The sequence below is a fragment of the Anopheles stephensi genome, chromosome X (genome assembly GCF_013141755.1).
Source record: "Anopheles stephensi strain Indian chromosome X, UCI_ANSTEP_V1.0, whole genome shotgun sequence".
In the NCBI taxonomy this organism is placed as follows: domain Eukaryota; kingdom Metazoa; phylum Arthropoda; class Insecta; order Diptera; family Culicidae; genus Anopheles; species Anopheles stephensi.
In genome coordinates, this window is record NC_050201.1 from 8,342,947 (window position 1) to 8,363,347 (window position 20,401).

Consider the following 20,401-nt stretch of genomic DNA (forward strand, 5'->3'; position numbering starts at 1 on the left):
CAAAAGAAAAATGATTAAAGCCTTTTCTATTGCACGATTAGAAGCAATGATGGTGTAAATGCGTCCGGCAGAAAGGATATTGGTAGACGATGGCTTCAAAGATATTTGAGGCAGTCTAAGACGGCCGAAGTCAATATTGTATACCAGTGAGTAGTCTGCAGAACAGGGGTACGAACCACAAAGACTGATTGAATGTTTAGACAACAAGGTCCATGATAGCCTGAGTTGGCAGCTTAAAACCACATCATAAAAGTGACCTCCAAAAGTGATTGCAAATCAGTAAAGCCTCACAATCGCTTCCTTCATTTTCACACTCAATAACTGTTGGGCCAATATGCAAATGGTTGAAGGGCAAGCTTGTGTCTTAAGCAAAACCTCCCCTCTCTATAGTACATCACAACCCCAGCTACAGTTTATTTATCTCAAAGCGTTCTGCTAAAAATACCCTTAAAGTAGATTACCTTGCCTTGTCTAACGGCCAACAACAAAACGAAGCAAAACAAGAACACACCGAGAAATGGTACGATTTGTAGTAATTCAATCAGATAAATTCATCCCTCTCGTATACTCTCACCCGCACTGTTGCATAAACTTTTACTATCACCCAGCTCTGACGACTGGTGAGCGAAAATTGAGCCCTTGCTTGCTCTCAAACTCCTCCCCCCATCGGGACCACTTTTCCTGGAGAATTTTTCAATCGCTTTACGATTGATTGAAATTTTGCTCTTTAAGGATGATGCGATCGGAAACGGCAGAAAACATAACACTAATCGTCGCTGGGCAAAAATTCATACCAAACTCGACCACGCAACTCGGTGGACGGTGGAGTGCATCCATCATTCGATGGGAACGATTTTCCAGCAGCAGGCTTAACCGGGTCCGTTTGACGAAACAGAAATCGATCATCGGCTTCCGGTCGTGCACCGTGGTTTGGGGCATCAGTTTCGGGCGTTTGAGCGAGATGTTCAGTCCCGTGGCACAAAGATTCGTCAAGTCAATCAATCACACAGCGATCACGATTACCCAAGGACACGCAAAAACCCACTTCCGCCTGGGCCCAATATTGTTGAGCATTCAATTTCGCCACGCCACCTCATTGGGACATGTTTGGTACATGTGTGAACGAGACAATGAGAGCGAGCAAGAGTGATAAAAAAGGGAGCAAAAAACAACAAGCAAACTCTTTGCTTACTGAGCTGAAGCGTAGAAAGCCTTACCTAGACAGGCCGTGTCCAAAAGGTTGTCACAATCTTTACGTTTTTAGTTACACGTTTTGATGGATTTCTTCCGTGTTGTCACTGCTTTGTGCTGGAGGTCTTTTTTTTGCTTTCCGTACCTTCTTTTGTGTTTTTTTCTTCTTTGTTGCTCCAATATCTTTATACCACTTTGGGAGACCTGGAAAGGCCTACCAGCAAGAAAACCGCACAGTTGTGGAGATTATGAAGAAGATAGCTACATAAAAACCTCACTACATCCGGATAATTCATGTCGTGAACGCTTCACGTCAGACTATGCAACCAACTACACCAGAGGGGCGAGAGAGGAAAAGAGAGAGAGAGAGAGAGAGACAGCAAAAATGTCAATCGTAAGAAAAGCATCAACAAACGCCGGAGAGTAGACAGTAACAAAAAAGAAAGCCCCGTCCAGGGACAAGCTGTACGAACGCTGCTTACGTGGCCATAATATCACAAAGCCATTTATCACTAGCAAAGCGCTACTGAATGAAAAACAGGAGAAAAGAAGATGGCGCAATTCGTTTTTATTTTTTCTTTGCTCCACCATTTCCCCCTAGCAAACCGATTAGAGGTTTTGCATTAATGTGCCCAAAGCCTCTGCTTAAGCTACTCTGCTTTTCTTGTCAGTAACTGGATCTATTACTGTTGAAGCTAATAAGAAAAAAACTAATTTGTTACTTAAAGAAATTAAGTTAATAAAACTAAATAGCAAGTAAGTGGCAATAGCTATGAGATGAGACTTTTATTCCACGTTTAGCCATGTTTTTAACATTGAAGATGGTTTGGCAGCATCTTGAAAAGGATTGAGGTAGCTCACAACTCCCAAATGACTTAACTGAGGAACAAACTAGTATAAATCTCAATTTAATTCTAGTAGCTCTGGAGTACTTTTTTTGAATTTTTATTCAAATGCTTAGATAACGAGCCATAAAAAAATATATTGGTTTAATATTTGTTTTAGTTTGACATTTCCCAGCAATGTTGATTCTACCTCAAAGCAACAGATATTCGCTAATCTGCAAACCCTGCCATTTCTGCAAGTAGTCAAGAACGCTTTAGAATCTTTTTTCATTCGACTTTTTTAACTTTTCGTCCTGAGGGCGGTCCGGTGGTAGATGTGACAGCTGCGCCGGCCTTCACAAGGTTAGGACCGGGGTTCAAATCCCATCTGGACCGTTCACCCCTAGTGAGGACTAGAGATGGGAATAACAACTCGTTTTAGTGAGCCAACTCAGAGTGAGTGAGTTGTTATTATGAGCCAACTCGTTTATCGACTCGACATAAATAAAAATAGCACAATCGTGCAATAGTTGTCTCTGTCATTTTACTCGTTCATGAGTGAGTACAATTCGGCACGACAAGCCGTTTACCAATAGCGTTCGTTTTCGTTGCAACTCACTCATGAACGCTATTGGTAAATGATTCGCCGTGCCGACTTGTACGCAATTCAGGCTGCACAACAGCACTCCATGTTTAATTTTCCCATTGGCCAGGAGGTATAGCGTGCTGCGCTGACGCCATATTCTCCGCCAGTTTACTGACGGACTCTCTACGGCTACCTTTGGCTCAGGTAATCTCTCCGTCAGTGTCTGGCATATCCTAGATGCTACATATCCTAGATGCTAGATAACAATTAGCAGCGCTTTGGTTTTAATAGCTAGGACGTGGACGTTGAGTCCACCGTGGTTGCCGGGCAATGCCAGCTGCTGAAGCGGCACTCGTTTGCCCCCATGAGCCATCCCAGTGGAACGAGCCTATTGTGCTGGTCACCTTCGCTATGTCCATTGCGCGAGCGCCATAGACCGACGACGCGAAGCATAGTTTGGGCAACAGAAAAGAGTTCAGCAGAACAACCTTCTGCACCAAATTCAGGTTCCTCACGCGATCAACCCACACCAAATAGCGAAAATGGTGGATCAACAAGTCCCAATTTAGGCTCATGGCTTCTCGGATATTGTTCGATAACAAAATTCCTACAATTCGAAGCTTCTCTTCCGTCCGAAGCCATGGGACTTGTATGCTCGTGGTTGGTGTTGTGTATCCAACATCGATCGCAATGGTTTTCTAAACGTTTAGTCAGGCCCCTGAAAAGATTTCAAACGCCCAAAAAGCTTCTCGCACACGCTCGACTTTTAGTGACGTGGTGGTAATCACAGAGACGTTGTCAGCATACGTACCAGGTCATCCCGGTCGCAACATATGCCTTCAATTCTCGTGATTAGAGGCTGAAGGTAAAGGATAAACAGGTGCATGGATAGTGGATCCGCCAGACGAACGCATCGCCGGATGGGAAAAGAGAGTGATAGGGATCTATTGATTAGGATGCAGAATGAAGACTGTTCAACAAACTGCCTCGAAAAATCCACAAGCCGAGGATTGAAGCCCCAAGAAACCTTGTTGTCAAAATATATCAATTCATTGCGGGTTAGAGTCTAAAAAACCTTTATCAAGCCGTTGTTTAAGTTGTACTCATCAAGTAGTTTCTAACATGAGAGTAGTCTTATTGTTTCGTCCATCACTGGATGGGTCGCTTCAATCACCTTCATTCGTTGTTAGTACCAGGATACTTTTTTTGCGTTTTAGATATAAAATTTTCCAATTGTTTAAATTAAAGCCTGTTAATCTTTATCCAGCTTTAATGCAGCCATTTGTAACAGCTACCAAAACCTCAATACACTTCAAACACAAAGCAAACACCATCCTGTCTAGGCGAAGAATGTCTTCTTACTTCAGCAGCTCATCATACTTGCGCCACGGAAACACAAACTATCTCACAAAGAAATTGTACATTGGAAAATTATTCTCTATGCACCGTTTTGTCGCTTCAGTACTTCCTTTGTGAAGTTTATAATAAAAAAAAAACATTGCGATGAAGCCACGAGCATAGGAAAAAGAAGGTCACGTACAGCCTGGCCGCGTATAGCAGCAGCTGCATGCTGGCATGCTAAGAACCATCATACAAACCTAGTATCTAGAACCCAACACGGGAACGACAGGCTCCCCAGGCGAACAATGGGATGCACAAGCCCCCACTCCACTAGTGGCCCCACCCCATTTGCTTAGAAGGATAATATTTTTTTTTTTTTGGTTGTTGTCAACTAACCACGGAAGAAGCCTGATGGAGCTGGTATGACTTCTATTCGTGAAATCAAACACTGTACCCCGGCGCTTCCACCAACGTTCGAAGTCCATCGGATCAAACTATATTATTCACATACAACACAGCTTCTTCTCTCTCTCTCACACGCTCTCTCGGTTACGGTTGAAAGGTGATGCCCTGTTTTCCCGGTATTCTCACACACACCACCCACACACACACACACATTCCTTTGGTGTTCCACGGGCTCGGGCAGATAGAATTTCTGCCCCGTCAGCGAAAGACAATCATCGGGGGACGCCAAAGAATCAGGGCATCGAAGGCCATCAGCCGAATGGGAAATCATGACTTTTACCCGGGGGAGGGGCGGTGGGGTTTTTTGTAGTAAGCATCCCGGTCACCTCCGACCCACTCTTCAACCGAGGGCAGTAATGTTATTGGAAGATAAATTATAATTCCAACCCAGCTTCCCTGGGTCGCCCCTGCTACTTAAAGCTTGGTTCCCCGGGATCGACAGGGATGCGCCCGTAGGCGCACATGTTGTGGTTTTATTTTTCTCCCCCCCCCCCCCACCTTCCACCCGTTGTTCCACGCTTCCTTCCTTCAAGTCCCAATACCGGGGCAAGTCTTACCGCAGTCACGTACGGCTTCCCGTCCTTTTATTCCCACCGGAGCAGCGTTTACAGCAACAGCAACAGCAGCGGACAGGTGTATCACCAGTGAGTGTTTTGAAGGTAAAGGGAAAGAAACGGAAGATGGGGGGGGGGGGTGGTGGCAGAAGGAAGCGCTTTGGTGCAAGCGTTTTGTAAGGGGCAAAGCGAATTGAGATGTTAAAGCTTCCGTTTTTTTCCCCGAAAAAACCCTCTACTGGTACGTAGCTAATACACCCATAGAGTCAGGACCGCCGAAATAAATAAGAAAGATTAGGAACCTGCATGTGTGTGTTGTGGGCGTGTATTGTTTCGCGCAGATGGTACATTCTTGAGGACTTTTCGAGTGGTGGAACCTTACCAGCGTGTGTGGGACCTGCTAGATACACCTGTCCGCTCATACTCTCTCTCTCTATCTCTCTCTCTATCACTCTCTCTCTATCTCTCTCTCTCTCTCTCTCTCTCTCTCTCTAGTCTAGTATCTAGCTTACTAGATTTAATGATACGACGTAGTTAGAAAGCCGATCCGCACTAAGGAGGAACGGTCCGGATGGGATTTGAACCCCGTCTCTACTACCGGGCCGCTCAGGAAGGCGCTTAAGATTCTGTATTGGCACGTATGACGTGGTAATTCTATCTTGCAGACTAAACGTCATCCACGTTAAAAATAAAGATTGACCATAACAAAAAGAGAGAAGGAGAGAGCGAGAGAAAAAGCAATAACTTTAATAATGAGCTAAACAACGAACCCGTCAAAACATATTGAACTATCTTATCGACAATGTGGACAGTCAAAACAATTAAAGGTAGAGGTCATCCTAAGGCGTAATTAACTTCAAAATATACTCGAATTCCAAAACAAGCAACAACAAAAAACCTCTATCGATTAGAGGGACATCCGGGAGCAACTTTGTTTTTGACAGATAGTGTCCACAAACAACAAATGTTCAAACAATTGTAAACAAACATCACGCGGTAACCTTTTCGAACTTTGATAAATTGACAACCAGTTTGGAACGAGGGGACTCACCGAACCACATAACACAAACAGGCGCCTGATTAGCGAGAGCATAATCTGCCCGCCCGTCTAAAAATAGCTTCAACGACCGTAGCGTCCGTAAACGAAGCTGCCGACGCCAGAGATCACTGGGTGTATTGTACACAGTTTTGTTTTTTTGGAGGCCCCTAGCAAACGGTGTTACAGTTGTTCCATTGCATGGGTTTCATGATTATTGCGCCGCGTTTGTTGGGGCGAAAGCAAACAGTGGACACCGGAAGTTGTCATCTTGGTGTAGCTATTTACAACAATCTATTAAATGTAGAGGGCATTAGGTAGTTTTTTCGGTTGTCGTTTGTGTTAGTAGTCAATAGTTAAAAATTCCCTTCAAATTTCTAAGGGCCATGAAATCTGATCTTCAAAGTTTTTGTCTATCTTCTCTTAAACCTGGTCCTAGAGAGAGCCATCCGAGCCTTACAGGTGGAAGCTTTGAACAAGATCTTTTAAAAGACATTCTGGATTCTGACACACGCTGATGTCATACACATCACTGGTTTGAAGCATTCCTACGCAGCAGAGGCTTATGAACAATACAGAACAAAGCATAAAACTTCTGGTTGGAGTTAGCAGCGCCACAATAAGTCCTGTTGAGAACACACAGAGCTACGCAGTGCTAATAGACTACACAGATAGGTACAAATAGTCCATCACTAGTTTGAAGACATCCTGAACGTCATTTTTTTTCGAAACCTGAAGTCTCAACAGCCTCAACTCATATGCTCATATACGCCTCAGAGACAATTGTCAAACTTCTCATAGCCGTAATCAAGAGGCACTTCTTCTATGCGAGGTATTACCATGGTAAGATTATGAATGCCAGCTTCCTGGACCTTCCAGAGTTACTTCATTAGTATGAGGTATCACTGCTGTATAAGTCTAAAAGTGACTGTAAAACCGATAAATAGTGGTCATATGCCTTAATAAGATGATCAGAGGACTTTTTGACACCGTAGAAAGATCTACGACTACCTCGCCAACCTCTATTGGGCTTCTTGTTTTTTTTCCTTGGCACTACAACCTCGAAAGGTCTCGACCTGTCACATTTTTGGCTCTCAGTGACTTGGATTTACCAGTAGCAAGGTAGTCATCCCAATGTATAGGGAGGCAGTCTGGATGGGATTTGAACCTCAAACCTGCACCGTCATCACCTCGGCCACCAGAACTATTGGGACCAGTCTACGTAAAACCATTTAACGAGAAAACCCCATGAACAGTGTAGGCGTGGTAGGCCCCAACTGAATCCACCACAAAAGGCAGAGATATTGGATTGGCAGACTACGGCGCAACACTGTGAGTCTCAACACGATTGGATGGAGGATTTCTGGACATTTAGACATTTAGAGCATTTTTTTAGTAAACAAAATTTGTCGTATTGCTGTTAAAAACGTTGATAATTCTTGAAAAAGCTCAAAATACGAAACAAACGACAAAATTGATTATACCACAAAGTAAAATCTGGCGATTCTGGAGACTTATGTTATCGATGCTATAGAACCTAAATACATTTTAACTCCCTTTCGTATTCATTTAAAGCAATTTTCGTACACCATGTTGAATTTTTTAAAAAATGTCGCACATTTACCCTTCCAAAAACGTTGCAAGTCCCGCGATAGGTTCTATCAAAATTGTCTGTCATTCTTTATCGTCCATTTGTATGAAATTCTTAATGTCAACGCTGTCAAATTGCATCGATCCTAACGCGAGACATATTTCATGCGATGTGAATTCAGTGGCTCATTCAACGATGCACAAGACTACGATCAACAGTGGTTACGAAAGGGCGCCATCTTTGCATTCCTGCTATGCTGCTGGGTTTAGTTCGGTCAGAATACCATGCCCAAGTAAACCTGTCCGTACCTGTCGTCCTTTTGTTGCTCAACAAAGGGAAAGATGTTTCTTGCAAATTCGGCTAGTTTCGCTCAATCCCTCATCTTCCAACTTTCATTCTTAATAACCAAAGCAAGAGAGAGAGAGAAAAAAAACCCCATGCTAACAAAGCATTACCTCAGGAGTTTCCCCAGGACTTTTCTTTTGCTTAATGTCATACTTCCTCCAACATTCTCCATCCAGCCCCAACTTTCGAACAACAACTTCAATCGTTATTATTTGCCGGGGATTCCCTGTTTTTTTTTGGGTTAGCAATGGTCGCTGTACTGTACTCACCGATACGGATGGCGTCCGGTAATGCGCGGCTAGGCACGGGTGCACCGTACAGGGCTAGCAGGGCGACCCAACAGCAATAGTAGTGCCACCAACGCCGGTGAGCCAATCGACCCACCGCCATCGCTGTGTGTACGTGTTTGGTCCCGCCGAATGGCACTCAACACACACACACTCGCTCGGTCACTCACGGCTGGGCTCACCAGCTGGCTTACTGGGGTGCTCGGGAAACGGCAAACGGACGCGTGTCCGTCCGTTTCACTGCGGCAGCTCACTGCGTCGGTGCCTTCCTGCGTGCTTTTCCGGTTCTACCGATTCCCAGCGCTTACCACTACACGCTAGCACGTTCGCATGTATGGGTGCGTGTGGCACACGGGCGGTAGAGGGAGGACGAGTAAGCCGAGCGCCGGGGAAGGAGCACGCTTTACGTTATTTATGCACTACGCCAGTGGCTCACGAGCTACGGATAGACGGTTCGGTTGAATGATGCTGTTACGCTCCGCTTCCTGCCACCACTGCTAAACGTGGTTGATGGACGTGCACTAGTATTGGTGTGCTGATGTTTTGATTTTGCAGGACGCGTTTTCCTCACTGAAAAGCTGCACACACAATCACGAAAAGCTTGAAACTGAACAGAACACAAATTTCATTTTACACGAGGGAAAAACCTCACTCCGGCGAACCGATTGTCTGAGGGCTTTGGTATGTTGGGAGGTTAGTGAACTGAGTTAGAAAAACAACAAACGCGTTGCGCGTTTCTGTCACTTTATATCATGCACACGCATACTACACTCACACTGCACATACACTGCGAAACGTCAATCAGGTTCGGAGGACCAACACTGAACATGCTCTCGGGCTATGAGGATACTCTCTCCAGTCAACTACGGCAATCATGTCCGGAGGTGTTTTTTTGTTTAACTCTGGTCTGTTGTCTGTAAGAATCTTCCCCAAGGAATTAAGGTTGATTGTTGCAGTGTAGATTGATGAAAAGTAATGCTGCTTCTTCTCGCAAGAATACTGCTGCGATCTAGAGGCTTAGAATAGACAACAAACAGTACCTCCTAACGTCACTGAGCACGTAACGAGCACAAGCGCACCCAAACACACACACACACACCTCACACACTCGAGGATGATTCAAACTGTCAAATATTCTTGAGAGAAAGAGTAGGGAGAAGTGGCGGTGTGAGGGGTTCCGAAGTCCCGGGGGCAGGGCAACGGCGATTCGTCGCGAAAGGATGTGAGGACCTCCGTCCACGTACGTCACGCAACGGATGTACACCGCACCACAGCGACCGGAAGCGGTACCACTTCCGTGTAAGCAACGAATGTATGTACGCGTACTTCTCCTCAAGCTTCTTACTTTCACACACACACACACCTACACACTCACACACCTGCACAAGCGCGAAAAGCAACAGCCCTACCGGGAGGTGGGGGGGAAAACAGAGGACACGCACACACACACACACGGGTCGCGCGCGAGGAATCCGGAATTCGAAAACCGAACGGAAGCTGCGGGCAACTAACTGCTAACTGACTGGTGTTCGTTCGTTGCGATCAGCTTTTAAATGGAGCTCTTCACACGCTTTCTCGAGATGCGTGAGTGTCACGCCCTCGGACGCTTGTTTTGCTGCTAACCGATGGCTGCAAAGGATGCCACGGCACTGACTGCGCTATATTGGACCTAGCGTCGGACGCATCTCGTCGCGGATGCTGCGTGCTAGTGCGCTCGTGAGTGACAGTGTTTGCGAAAGCTCATGGAGAGCTTTCAGGAGTTCTCGGTGAAGCTTTTCACTGCTGACCGCTAGGAGCAAGGCGCCACATGCGCAATGGCTTCGGGCTACAAGCTCGTGGCACTCACCCGAACCACGTCTGTGCGAACACTGATAAGCGTGGCTGCGTGGAGTGCCATCTTCGGGTGGATGCTGCGGGCACACACACACACCACACTGAGTGCCGGTGGTACGCGAATACGAATACGGACCGAAATCGTCAGTTTCTTATCAATCGGTCCTTGGTACTCACGGTAGGTAATTCGCTTTTCAAAAAAGCTGTTCCGTGAGCTTCTGATAAACAGAGCTGGGAGAATTTCTTTCCATAAAACAGGGTGTTTCATGCAGTGGTAAAAACACAGTTTCCTTTAAAGTATTTTTACGACTCCCATTTTATTTTTGTTTTTGTCCCGATTTTTTTCTGGAAAAGTTTTCTATACAATTTTATTATTTTAAAACAAGCTTGAAATTTTTCAAATAGTGTATTTTCTTATCTCTAATTACACTTAAATATTGAGAGGTTGAAGCTAGCAATGATTTTTTGCTCTCCTTAATTCATCAAAAAGATCTCAACGTATTGCTTACACTGGTGTTTGAGTAAATTGCAATTTAAATTGTATTGGTAAATGGTTCAACAAACAAATAATATTATTTTTGAGTTATTGGAAATTACAACTTTTTGAACAACTTTTAACAAAAGTGTTTTATCAGGTTTTTCGTAATTCAAAGCAAATTAAGAGTCCGTCAAATTGATGAATACTGTAAATCTTAAGTTAAAAATATTATAAATGCAACTTTTTCTTCTTCTTCTCAAGCACTTCAACATCGTAATGTCTTGCCCTTTTATTTTGGACTTTCTGAGGTTTGATTTTATCCGTAGCTTGAATTCGGTCTGAATGTGATTTGAGCCCAAGTCCTGCCGTGTCACCTCGGCCACAAAACCACCCCGAACCGCCGGTATTCAACAAAGTATAGAAAATTCTGAACAATTGTTTGGACGCAAATTCAATTTTATGAGAACCGATTAAACATCTTCTAAGTATAATCAACAATATTATGAATATGGCTTACGAATATTTGGAATACCCTGTACTTTATTCAAATTGAAATATTTCTAAACTGCCAAAAAGTTCAGTTTGCATTTATGGAGCAATTATTAAAAAATATATATTTTTATCCAAGATTTATCTATACACCAAGATACCAGGCCATTATTTACAAGCAAAAATAAAATGAAAAATAACGACTATTTACGGTGTAATTTTTGACTAATTTCTTGTTTGTAACCTTCTATCTGTTCCCCGCGTTGACTGCAGTATGCTTGCTTTCGTAATGCAATTCCTGCAACACACAAAAAAAAACATAGTTTGTGAAGAGCCAAACACATCAATCTTCCTTACCGTTTGCTGCTATTACTGTTCGAGCCAATTGTTTGTGTAAACTCTCTCCATCTGTTGTGCAACCCCACGACGTATGCAGTCATTAATTATTTCCATACCGGAAAACATCACCTCACCAGTGTACAATGCTTCAAGCACGATTTGAAAGTACAAGCGCCCGATATGATGGATGAAAGTAATGATTCTCTAATGGTTCGTTCCTAATGGGGCTGCAGTAGAGTTAGTTTTTCTGTTAGAGAGTGTGTATGTGTGTGCATTTGCTAGAGATGAATTTTTCCCTTTTTCCCCACGGTTCATTGAACCGCTAGGGAAGCTACACGACAAACAGACGAAAAGCTCTCAAGCAAAAAGCTTGTTGATAACAGAAAGTTTATCCTCCATTTTGATGAAAAGTGGTTTCAGCCTTTGTCAGCAAAAGCTCTGGTCAAAGCTTTTTCAAAGCTGACTTCTGATACGTAAATTTGTTTGTAAGGATAAGTATTAGAAGCAAACTGTAAGCTTGAATATTTAAATTTTATAACCGATATTTCAAACTGATGCTAGTAACGTCATAACAAAATGGCGACGATCCGATTAGTACATAAAAATATCTCCTATTGCCTCGTACCAGATAACCTGTGAAGGAATGATTCTAGTGATAGGCTTCTGTGCATGTTACATGACTCCATATGGCGTTGAACTCTGATGTCCTGATTAGAAGAATCAAGGGACAATCCTAGACCATCAATCTCCGACGGTAACCCGATGGCACTCTGATGTCCTGTTTAGAGGAATCAAGGAACAATCCTAGACACCGAAGGCGAATCTCCGATGGTAATACACCAGTCCAACAGGAGCCTCCAGAATCTCTAAGCCCCGTGGCTCTTGGTAGACTCTGTCTACTCCGTGGACTCATGCTTGGTCTATCCAGCAGGACCTATACCAGGTCACACTTTGCCGGTCTTTCCCTGGCAACCTACAAAATTTTAAACAACTAGAATGCATGAATGGGGCGGTCCAATGGCCGATGCAACAGGGGCGCCGGTTTTCACACGGCAGAACCGGGGTTCAAATCCCATCCAGACCGCCTTCCCGTACGCAGGGCTGACTACCTTGCTACGGGTGATATCAAAAATCCAGAAATGGCAGGCTGGGACCTTTGGACAGACAAATGCGGCGCTGTACGATCCGCATATCCGACTGATGCGCACGGCCAATGATATTGGATTGAGGATCAATTTGACAATCAATGTGGTAGTAGAGAAGTTTTACTCCCTTCTACGAAAGTATCTTTGGACAACAAATTAAGCAGCGAATTCTGAAGTCACATTGTTCAGAAAAGTTCCAGGAAGGTTCCAGAGAACGAGAGGTCCTCTACACGGAACCTGCACAATTCTAACAGAGGCTACCAATGCCCTCACCGTTGTTGGGGGCCAGATGCAAATTACTATATTTGGTGATATTTGCAACTATGTCGGGTGGAGAAGCAGAATGAGCAACCACGAGACATGCTAATGTCCTAGCGAAGGTCAAAGCCGGAAGGGTAAGATGGTAGGGGCACTTGATGAGGATGCCTCACTAGGAAGATACTCGTGAGTGCACCATTCGGCACAAGGCCTTAGAAGAAGACAGAGATGGAGTTGAACCTGTCAGCGATCGAATAAAGCCCTGGTTGCAGGATTTCACTCCTGAACCAAGTTTTCTGAAATACAGATTAGCGACCTGATCATGTCACTACGAGCCAGTTCAACTCTAGCGTCAATCTGCAATATAAATTACCATTATGCTATCCTTTCTATCTAAACGTTTCGCCATCAAAACTATTCGTTATACCGCTTTCATCTCATCTATTAAATACCAGCACACTTACTAGCGAAAATTGCACCAACAAGCCAGCCTACAAGGCATAGAAACACAATTTTCTCATTAAATGAATTACAATCCCCCCTGTTACAATCCCTCACAGCTGTCTCCCACAGTAAATCAACACCTGTCGACCGCTCGCACAGTACGATGCAACCAACGGTGCGACAGGAAATTGATGCAGCACGTAAACGTCATTGGGCGTAATAAACTGAAAACTCGGTCAATGCACCAAACGGACCAGCCCGGGCATGGTTCTCCGAATGCATTTCCCGTAAACAGACGAACGAAACTCGTGTCTATGGACGTGGGCTACGGGGAGGGAGGGGAGAAAGGATTAGCTCAATAATTGAAAGGAACTGCCTACACCGAATGGATAATTGCGTTCACTCACGGCTTGGTTCAGTGGTGCTCAACGTGGTTTTGAAAATTTTATTTCTCGTTTTTTCTTAACTTGCGTTCATCTCGTTGTATCCTATTTGTAGGCTAAGTATACTTTACTTGAATATTATAAAACTGTAATGGTATTTTTTAAGTTAAATGTTTGTATTCTAGTCGTATTACCAAAATATACTAAAATTCATGATTTTGTTGGTCAAACAGCCATAAAAAAAGCGTTAACGCAGCGAAGGAAAAATAGAGAAAAACGAGTCAACTTCAGTTATTTTTCAGTGAAACTTACATGTACCAAATATAAATTTGGCATTACTTTAACTGTTAAGTTCTTAATTGTGAAAAGTTATTTTATTTCAAATTTACTATTTTTCATTTCTCTGTTTGCCTGCATCCAGATGCCTGAAGGGGTTATCGCAATAAAAGGAGCCAGTCTTCACACGGGAGGGCTCGAGATCAAATCTCATTCAAACCGTCTCCTCGTATGCAGGGCTGACTATCCAACTACGTAGCATCAGTATGTTTATCAAACTAAATATTTTACAAAATATTTAATAATATTTCTACAACAAAATTGAAACTTACCAGAAAATTTCAAGCCACATTATTCGTAAAAACAATTATGAGCAGTTAGTTTGAAAACATGAAATATGAATTTACGTACATCGAGTACCGTGTAAATCGGGGAGTTGTTGTAAATAGCAAATGAGAAAAGCATAAAATAAAACAGATGCAAAGAAAATAAAATAGTGCATACTGTTTTGCTTGAAATTGATCTGAACTATCAACAATTAGTGCAAATGGGGGAAAAAAACGCACATTAAAGCTGGTGGCACTGCTCCGTCGTACGGGACTATCTGTTATCTGTTAATTTTTTTTTTCATCATACGTCGGCAATTTTGAGCCTTCGCCATCTGTCAAATCCCCTACAAAATTTAAATTTAATTGTTTTTAAATTTTATACTACTTTGATCATAAGTCAATATGATTACCTCGAATGCGTGAATTTTTCGAATTTTACTAAATTGCTTCAATCGATTCAATTGCTGGAAAAACGAATCATATTAAAAACTTCAGCACCCCTGAAGTATCTTAAGCGGACAACCAATTATGACGTATTTACTGTACGCCTCCGTTGCCAGAGCACATGGGCCCACCAGCGATTCACTTTTGATAAACATCTACTCTTACGCCGGCTCCTTTCTACCCACACATTTCCTGCATCCCTAACGTGCTCATTTATTTTTTTTACTTTTTGGTTGTTTCTCACGGTCGAGGCGCACCTGACTAAAAATAGACCAAACACCCATGATGTCTTAGTGAGGCTAGCAAAAACGCGTGGTATTTTTGTTTGTGTTTGAAGAGTTCCACAACCAACCGGCATCCCCTCATTTGAATGCCCAGTTCCATCTGTACGGACGAGCCAGGAGGAACGGACCATCGGTTCCCGATCGGTCATAAACGGTGCAGACGAAAGACTGTCCATTCCATTCACGAACCCCGCGGCAGCAACAGTATCTCTGAGCCACTGTGACATTTCTTTTGCGTTTCATCGTACCTCCGTTTTCGATCAAACGATTTTCTGGTGCTATTTTTGTTGTCTTCGTCCCCTCGTGCGTGTGTACCCTGCTTCCATTTTCCCCTGTCTAATTAGACATCACATCTAGCACTAGGTAAGAGGTAAGGATCGGGAACGAGGGAGAAAGGAAACTCGTTGGGAAATAGCATCAGACAGACGTAAGACGGTGCACGGCTACCCGATGGGTCGGTCAACGATCGGACCGCGTGTTGCGTAGCGTGTCTTGTTGTGGGGCTAGTGCCGTATATCTGCTGTATAAGTGACGGTGAGACCATCGTACCATGCGTCTATGGGTACGATGTATAGGTGCTAGTGAAGTGGAGTATGGATGTATGTGTACTAGCGGTGGCAGCTGCTAGTGAACCATCCCAAGACGAAAACCTAGCGTTCAAACCAGGACCATCCGAAATTTGGGACAATAGCGCGTTCAAACGAGTGTTCCAGCTGCACAATGCTGCACAGGGGCGTTGGCACGTGTCTGCGCCAACATCTTTCTCTGATACTTTTGCTAGTACACGCGTGGTGTGGATCTGTCGATGGAAAGCGCGAAATACCCGTCGGTGAGTGAGTGCCTGGTTCCTGGTGTGCTAGATAGTGTGAGACAGTCCGAAAACGCGTGTCCTCAATAAACCATCTTTGGTTCTGTGAAACTGCCATCAAAACTATACAATCAATCATGCAGCGGGAAAAATTCTGCACGCACCCTCCCCCCAAGTCGTAGCGAGCGTGCAGACCTCGGCTCGGGAGTATTGATGATGATGATCAAGATGTTCTATTTGTGGCCGTGTTCCCGGTTCGTCACGATTCCGGATTACATATTTCATCATTCTTTTCGTTTCGTACGGCAGGCGCCATCTTTCATCAGGTACCGGACCACAGCTACGAGTCAGAGATTGCCTTCCGCTATGCGATCGAGCGCGTTAATATGCACGAGAAGCATTTCGAGCTCGTCCCGATCGTACGCTACGTTTCGCCCGAGGACAGCTTCAAGACGGAGCGTAAAGTGTGCGAGCTGGCGGCGGAAGGTGTTACGGCCGTGTTTGGACCATCGTCCATACTGACGTCCGGCATAGTTGGTTCCATCTGCAAAACGTTAGAGATTCCGCACATCATCACCCACTGGGATCCGGAACCGCTCGGTGGGATCGATCCGGAGCTGCAGGCAATGACGATCAACCTCTACCCCGAAGCGGACGTTCTGTCAAGGGCGCTGGCGGACCTGATCGTGGACTACAGCTGGAAGAGCTTCACCATTATTTACGACTCGGACGAAGGTTTGATGCGGTTGAAGGACATCCTGCAGATACACGGACCGAGCGATGCACCCATCACCGTGCGCCAGATCGATGACGATCCCGACTATAGGCCACTGCTGAAAGACATACAATCGTCCGGTGAGTCGCACATCATACTCGAGATACGGCCCGACCGCATACTGGAGCTTCTCCGGCAGGCGAAAGAGGTGAAGATGTTGGAAGAGTATCAGAGCTACATCATTACCTCACTCGATGCGCACACGATCGACTTCGAAGAGTTACGATATTCGCGCTCCAACATTACCGCACTCCGGCTAATGGACACGAAAAGCTTCGACATCAAGAACGCTGTGCACGACTGGGAGCAAGGTGAGGCCCGCATGAAACGACAGTTCCGCGTATCGCCCGAGCATGTGCACACCGAGTCCGCACTGTACAACGATGCGGTCAAAATCTACGCCACCGCAATCCGTGAGCTAGACGCGACGGAAGAGATCACACCGTCACGGCTATCCTGCGGCAGCAAAAACCTCCGCCAATGGCCATTTGGCCTACGCATCATTAACTACATGAAGGTGGTAGGTAGGATTGTCGTCGCTGGTTGGATCATCCCTCTAGGGTTATCACATGCATCCATCTATTTGACAGAAAACGGAGCATGGCATTACGGGTCCGATCATTTTCGACGATTTCGGGCGGCGCGCTCACTTCCATCTGGACATCATAGAGCTGAGCAAGGACGAGGGTTTCAAAAAGATTGCCACGTGGGATCCGACGCACGGCGTTAACTATACGCGCAGCCAGGGTGAGGTTTATTCGCAGATCGTTGAATCACTGCAGAACAAAACTTTCATCGTGGCGTCCCGTATCGGTGCTCCGTTTCTCATGTTCAAGTAAGTCACCGGTGGCTGTGAAAAGTTGTTCCAGCTTTCTCGTTATCGTATTATCGTTCCAAATAACCGGCAGGGAGAAAAAGGATGGAGAGTTTCTAGAGGGAAACAATCGGTTTGAAGGTTACTCACTGGAGCTGATTGATGGCATATCGAAGATTCTCGGATTCCAGTACAGGATGGAGCTGGTGCCGGATGGCAAGTATGGATCCTACAACAAGGTCACCAAAAAGTGGGATGGTCTCGTGAAGCATCTGCTGGATCGTGTAAGTACTGTGTGGTTCTAGCAGTTTGGGTTGATATTCTACTCTGCAGTGTTAGATATTCATCAAGTTTTTACTTCATTTGAGAAGAAGGCGGATCTAGCAGTTTGCGACTTGACAATCACGTACGAACGCAGAACAGCGGTGGACTTTACCATGCCCTTCATGACTCTAGGTGAATATGAATGGCTCTCTGGGTCTTGAATAGTTTATTGTGAATGTGTACTTGACAAACGTCAACGTTCTCTAGGCATCAGTATACTGTACGCCAAACCCGTCCAACAGCCAAAGGATCTGTTCTCCTTCCTGTCTCCCCTATCCCTGGACGTCTGGATCTACATGGCCACTGCTTATCTCGGTGTTTCGGTGCTGCTGTTCGTACTCTCGCGCATGGCACCAGCCGACTGGGAAAATCCGCATCCCTGCAAGCAAGATAACGACGAGGTGGAAAACATCTGGGACATGTTCAACGCACTCTGGCTGACGATGGGCTCCATCATGGGGCAGGGTTGTGACATCCTGCCGAAAGCGATCTCGACCCGTCTCGTAGCGGGTATGTGGTGGTTCTTCGCACTGATCATGCTGTCGTCCTACACCGCTAACCTGGCCGCTTTCCTCACAATGGAGCGTATGGATGCGACGATCGAGTCGGCCGAAGATTTGGCGAAGCAGAGCAAAATAAAGTACGGTGTCGTGATGGGTGGTAGTACGATGGCTTTCTTCCAGACGTCTAACTTCTCCACCTACCAGCGCATGTGGGCTTCAATGGAGTCGGCACGCCCGTCGGTCTTTACCAAGAGTAACGATGAGGGACGCGATCGCGTCATCAAGGGTAAGCGCATGTATGCGTTCTTGATGGAGTCGACGTCGCTCGAGTACATCACCGAGCGGTACTGCGATCTTACACAGATTGGTGGCTTACTCGACTCGAAGGGGTACGGGATTGCGATGCCCGTCAGTAAGTATGAACTCGGGAGACATCTCACCATTCACGTGCCGTGTGACGCCAAACTGTCTCTCTCGCTCTCGCGCTCTCTTCTAGACTCACCATACCGTACCGCGATCAGTGGCGCGGTACTGAAGATGCAGGAGGAAGGTAAGCTCTACCAGCTCAAGACACGCTGGTGGAAGGAAATGCGCGGTGGTGGACAGTGTACCGAGGCACCCAACTCGTCACAAGAAAACGAGCTCGGCATCGGTAACGTGGGCGGTGTGTTTGTTGTCCTAGCGCTTGGATGTCTGTGCGCATTTATCATAGGCATCCTGGAGTTCCTGTGGAACGTGCGTAAGGTGGCAGTAGAGGAGAAGGTGACGCCCTGGGATGCGCTTAAGGCGGAGCTCAAGTTTGCGCTCAGCATCTCCGTTACGTCCAAGCCGGTGCACAACACGCTCAGCGAATCGACGGCCAGCGGGAAGAGTTCGTTACGCTCCAAATCGGAGTCGAGGCGTGGTTCGGAGTCGGTTGGACGTGCCAACAACAACGTGCGCACAGCGGCTAGCCTTAGCAATATCGACAAGATAGGGTTCGTGTATGACAAAAATTAGTGTGCTTGGAACCTACCAAGAATAGATGTAGCGCACGTTACATTGCCAATAAAATGCTCAGCGATCAGTAGTAAGTTAGCTATCTATCAGAATATAAATCAGTCATTAAATTTGTTTTAAAGATTCGGAAACAGTTCAACAATGTTCTCTTTATCACGATCGTGCTTAGATCACAAAGGAGATCTTCCAAGAAATTTGTTGGTTGATAGACATTCGATGACTTCCCTTTACCAGTTACCAGTTACTTTTAAGCCCAACCACTCAAAGGGTTCGTCGAAGGGTCTTCATCCAAAGATCATAGTGTCCACGTTCAAGTGACTCCATCTGAAGAATCTCCAACCACAGCCTCACATCATGCTGAGGATACGTTCCAACGATCAAACATCCTCTCCACGTTCAACTGACCTTATCTGAAGAATCTCCAATAACAATCTCACATCGTATTCGATATTCGTCCCGATGGCAAACTACAGCTTCTCCGGCAGTCGAAAGTGGAAGAGATGTTAGAAGAATATTAATTTATCTCTCGTTCAAAGGGCCCGTTGAAGAGTCTTCTTCCGATGATCAACGGCTCCTCGTTAAAGTGACCTCATCTGAAAAATCTCTAACCAAACGATGAAGGATTGCATTGACGATACCTTCTTCTTCCTTGGCCTGCATCTATGGAGCACGTTTAAAAGACATGGCCTGATGTCCAAACCGTCTCCAAGAAACAGTGTCCATGGCTGTAGTCCTCCTCCAACGAGCTCGCTGCGCTCCTTTACGGGTCGAACCTTCCTGTATGGGCCTGAGTCCGGCATCCTCATAACGTGCCCTAACCAGCGTACCCTACCGCCTTTGGTTACCGTCAGGATATCAGGATTTCAGCTAGCTCGTGGTTCATTCTCGTTCTCCACACACCCCGTTTCTTCGTGTCCTCTGCCAGTATAGTCCAAGACTCGTACCCATAGAGGACTATCGGCCATATCAGTGTGCAATATATGGCTCTTTTCGTGCGTTGTTGGAGTCTTCTAGATCTCATGAGTCTGTAGAGCCCGTAGAGGGCACGATTCGTCTGAACAATGCGCCTTCGGATTTTGCTCCTTACGTTGGTGTCCAAATTTACGCTCTACTACATCAAGATTGCCAACCAATACTCTGTTTCTGAGTCGTGCAGGTACTTTATCTTCGTAGCATTGATCCTCTATCCAATCCTTTCGGTCTCGGGTTTTTACGAGCGGTAGAAGACTAATTTTCATCTCTAATTGGGATCGCTT

The 20,401-nt window shown here is 45.3% G+C and overlaps 2 protein-coding genes across 20 annotated transcripts in view; one reads left to right on the top strand and one right to left on the bottom strand.

Annotated features, from left to right (window-relative positions):
* LOC118517412 (glutamate receptor ionotropic, kainate 2) overlaps window positions 1-9,872 on the bottom strand; it is a 129,174-nt gene extending 119,302 nt beyond the window's left edge. For 3 of the 16 annotated variants that reach the window (XM_036063513.1, XM_036063515.1, XM_036063514.1), the window contains exon 1: window positions 8,203-9,356. In XM_036063513.1, coding sequence (XP_035919406.1) covers window positions 8,203-8,323 — 121 coding nt within the window. In that variant the 5' untranslated portion in view covers window positions 8,324-9,356. Of the gene's footprint in view, window positions 1-8,202; window positions 9,357-9,565 lie in introns of those variants that run through there. The other 13 variants (XM_036063508.1, XM_036063506.1, XM_036063505.1 and 10 more) reach the window with 13 other exon arrangements.
* A 4,889-nt stretch (window positions 9,873-14,761) lies between these two features.
* LOC118517415 (glutamate receptor ionotropic, kainate 2-like) lies at window positions 14,762-19,305 on the top strand. 4 transcript variants are annotated; one of them, XM_036063522.1, is made up of 7 exons: window positions 14,762-14,843; window positions 16,040-17,025; window positions 17,096-17,340; window positions 17,414-17,603; window positions 17,691-17,775; window positions 17,851-18,558; window positions 18,643-19,278. In XM_036063522.1, the coding sequence occupies exons 2-7, from the start codon at window positions 16,117-16,119 to the stop codon at window positions 19,143-19,145; spliced, it is 2,640 nt and encodes an 879-aa protein (XP_035919415.1). In that variant the 5' UTR covers window positions 14,762-14,843; window positions 16,040-16,116; the 3' UTR covers window positions 19,146-19,278. The 4 variants fall into 4 exon arrangements, with proteins under 4 accessions (XP_035919415.1, XP_035919414.1, XP_035919413.1 ...); XM_036063521.1 differs by lacking the exon at window positions 14,762-14,843 and adding an exon at window positions 14,862-15,292; XM_036063520.1 differs by lacking the exon at window positions 14,762-14,843 and adding an exon at window positions 14,862-15,285.
* Window positions 19,306-20,401: the final 1,096 nt, after the last annotated feature.

What these genes read in the sequence shown, in the direction of transcription:
- LOC118517415 (XM_036063518.1), top strand. Translation starts at nt 15,643, where the DNA reads ATGCTGCACAGGGGCGTTGGCACGTGTCTGCGCCAACATCTTTCTCTG. An exon ending in AAAGCGCGAAATACCCGTCG is followed by an intron (nt 15,752 to 16,039) that starts GTGAGTGAGTGC and finishes TTCGTACGGCAG; the next exon opens with GCGCCATCTTTCATCAGGTA. An exon ending in CATGCCCTTCATGACTCTAG is followed by an intron (nt 17,776 to 17,850) that starts GTGAATATGAAT and finishes AACGTTCTCTAG; the next exon opens with GCATCAGTATACTGTACGCC.